At 35.5% G+C, this 1,208-nt stretch overlaps 1 protein-coding gene across 4 annotated transcripts in view; it reads right to left on the bottom strand.

The window, feature by feature from the left end:
* The window catches only part of LOC110428461 (cuscuta receptor 1-like), a 7,538-nt gene extending 6,592 nt beyond the window's left edge, over positions 1-946 (bottom strand). For all 4 annotated transcript variants that reach the window (XR_016352197.1, XM_089785646.1, XM_021444294.1 and 1 more), the window contains exons 1-2: positions 547-946; positions 212-370 (exon numbers count right to left, since the gene is read on the bottom strand). Coding sequence is in view for 3 of the 4 variants with exons in the window: in XM_089785646.1 (XP_089641772.1) it covers positions 212-370; positions 547-925 (538 nt within the window). In the remaining variant the exon portion in view is untranslated. The remainder of the gene's footprint in view (positions 1-211; positions 371-546) is intronic.
* Positions 947-1,208: the final 262 nt, after the last annotated feature.

Raw genomic sequence — 1,208 nt, forward strand, 5'->3', positions numbered from 1 at the left:
AAAGGCATATTTATTAAAGAAGAGTCAGAGCAGAAAACAACTCCAAAACAGAGGAGCAGTATGCCAAACACAAGAAACAGAGAAATAACAGGAAAGGATCTCCAAAAGGGAGGAGTGGTTGAGAAGCGACGCACAGAACAAAAGGGTGGAGTGGCTGAGAATACTCAAAAGATGAGCAACACGGTCAATACCTTACGAAATAATTACTTACCGTTTACATGACTTGTTCCTGTCAACACATTCTCTGCTACATCTAAATACTTGAGAGACGAAAGCTCACTCAAAGATAATAAAATGTCATCATTGAGGTAATTCTCACTTAGGTCAAGGATCTCCAAATTACCCAATCTAGATGATAGCTTTGCAAAACCTGCAAGAGACCTCTTTTAATTTGTAAGAGTTAGTGGCTCTTCATCAATAAAAGTAAAAAAACATTCAATTATTTAAATTAAAAAGTTATGAAATGAATTTTCATAATGCAAATAGGAATTTGTGTTAAAAACTTGCAGTTGATGAGTAATTCAAGATGAAAGGCAAAGGATGGACCTTCATTTTCAACGCAACCAGCTATGCGATTTCCTCGCAAATAAAGACTCTTCAATTCCTTGAAGGGGAGAAACAAAGAGGCATTAAGATGCCAAAGTTCTTTTACTTTGGAATAATCCTCTTTCCAGGATGATCTCGTATAATAAAGAGAGAGTCCTATCACTCGTCTGGTGCTGGTGTTGCACTCAACTCTTTCCCATTGACAACAATCTGAACCCCTGGCCTCCACCCAGTTGTTCAGATAACCATAACGATTGAAGAAAGGTTTAAGTTGCAAGAGGGCAATTCTCTCATGCTCCCAACACGCATCAGAACACAACCATCCTTCTAACAATAGCACACTCAACAGTATCCACATCCATTTTGACTCCATCATCATCTATCTGTGTTTTCAAATTGCTAATTTGCTACAATTCTAATGATATAATAAGCCTTGAAGCTTTAATATATAGACGAATGAAGGCATCCGTATTAGTTAGTTGCTTTGACTTGTAGCTTTCATTAGGAAAGAGTCAAACCAAAAAAAGGAACCCATAAATTTTGCATAGTAATTTTAAGTGCTAAGTAAATGTGTTCATATATATAATGTTTTATTAATTACTCTTCTCCTCTCTTTTTTTTTTTTTTTGAAAATTAAAGAACTGTTTTTGTTATTTGATTGC

This window comes from Theobroma umbraticum, unplaced genomic scaffold, assembly GCF_002168275.2.
Source record: "Theobroma umbraticum cultivar Fairchild unplaced genomic scaffold, ASM216827v3 scaffold_115.0, whole genome shotgun sequence".
NCBI classification, from domain to species: domain Eukaryota; kingdom Viridiplantae; phylum Streptophyta; class Magnoliopsida; order Malvales; family Malvaceae; genus Theobroma; species Theobroma umbraticum.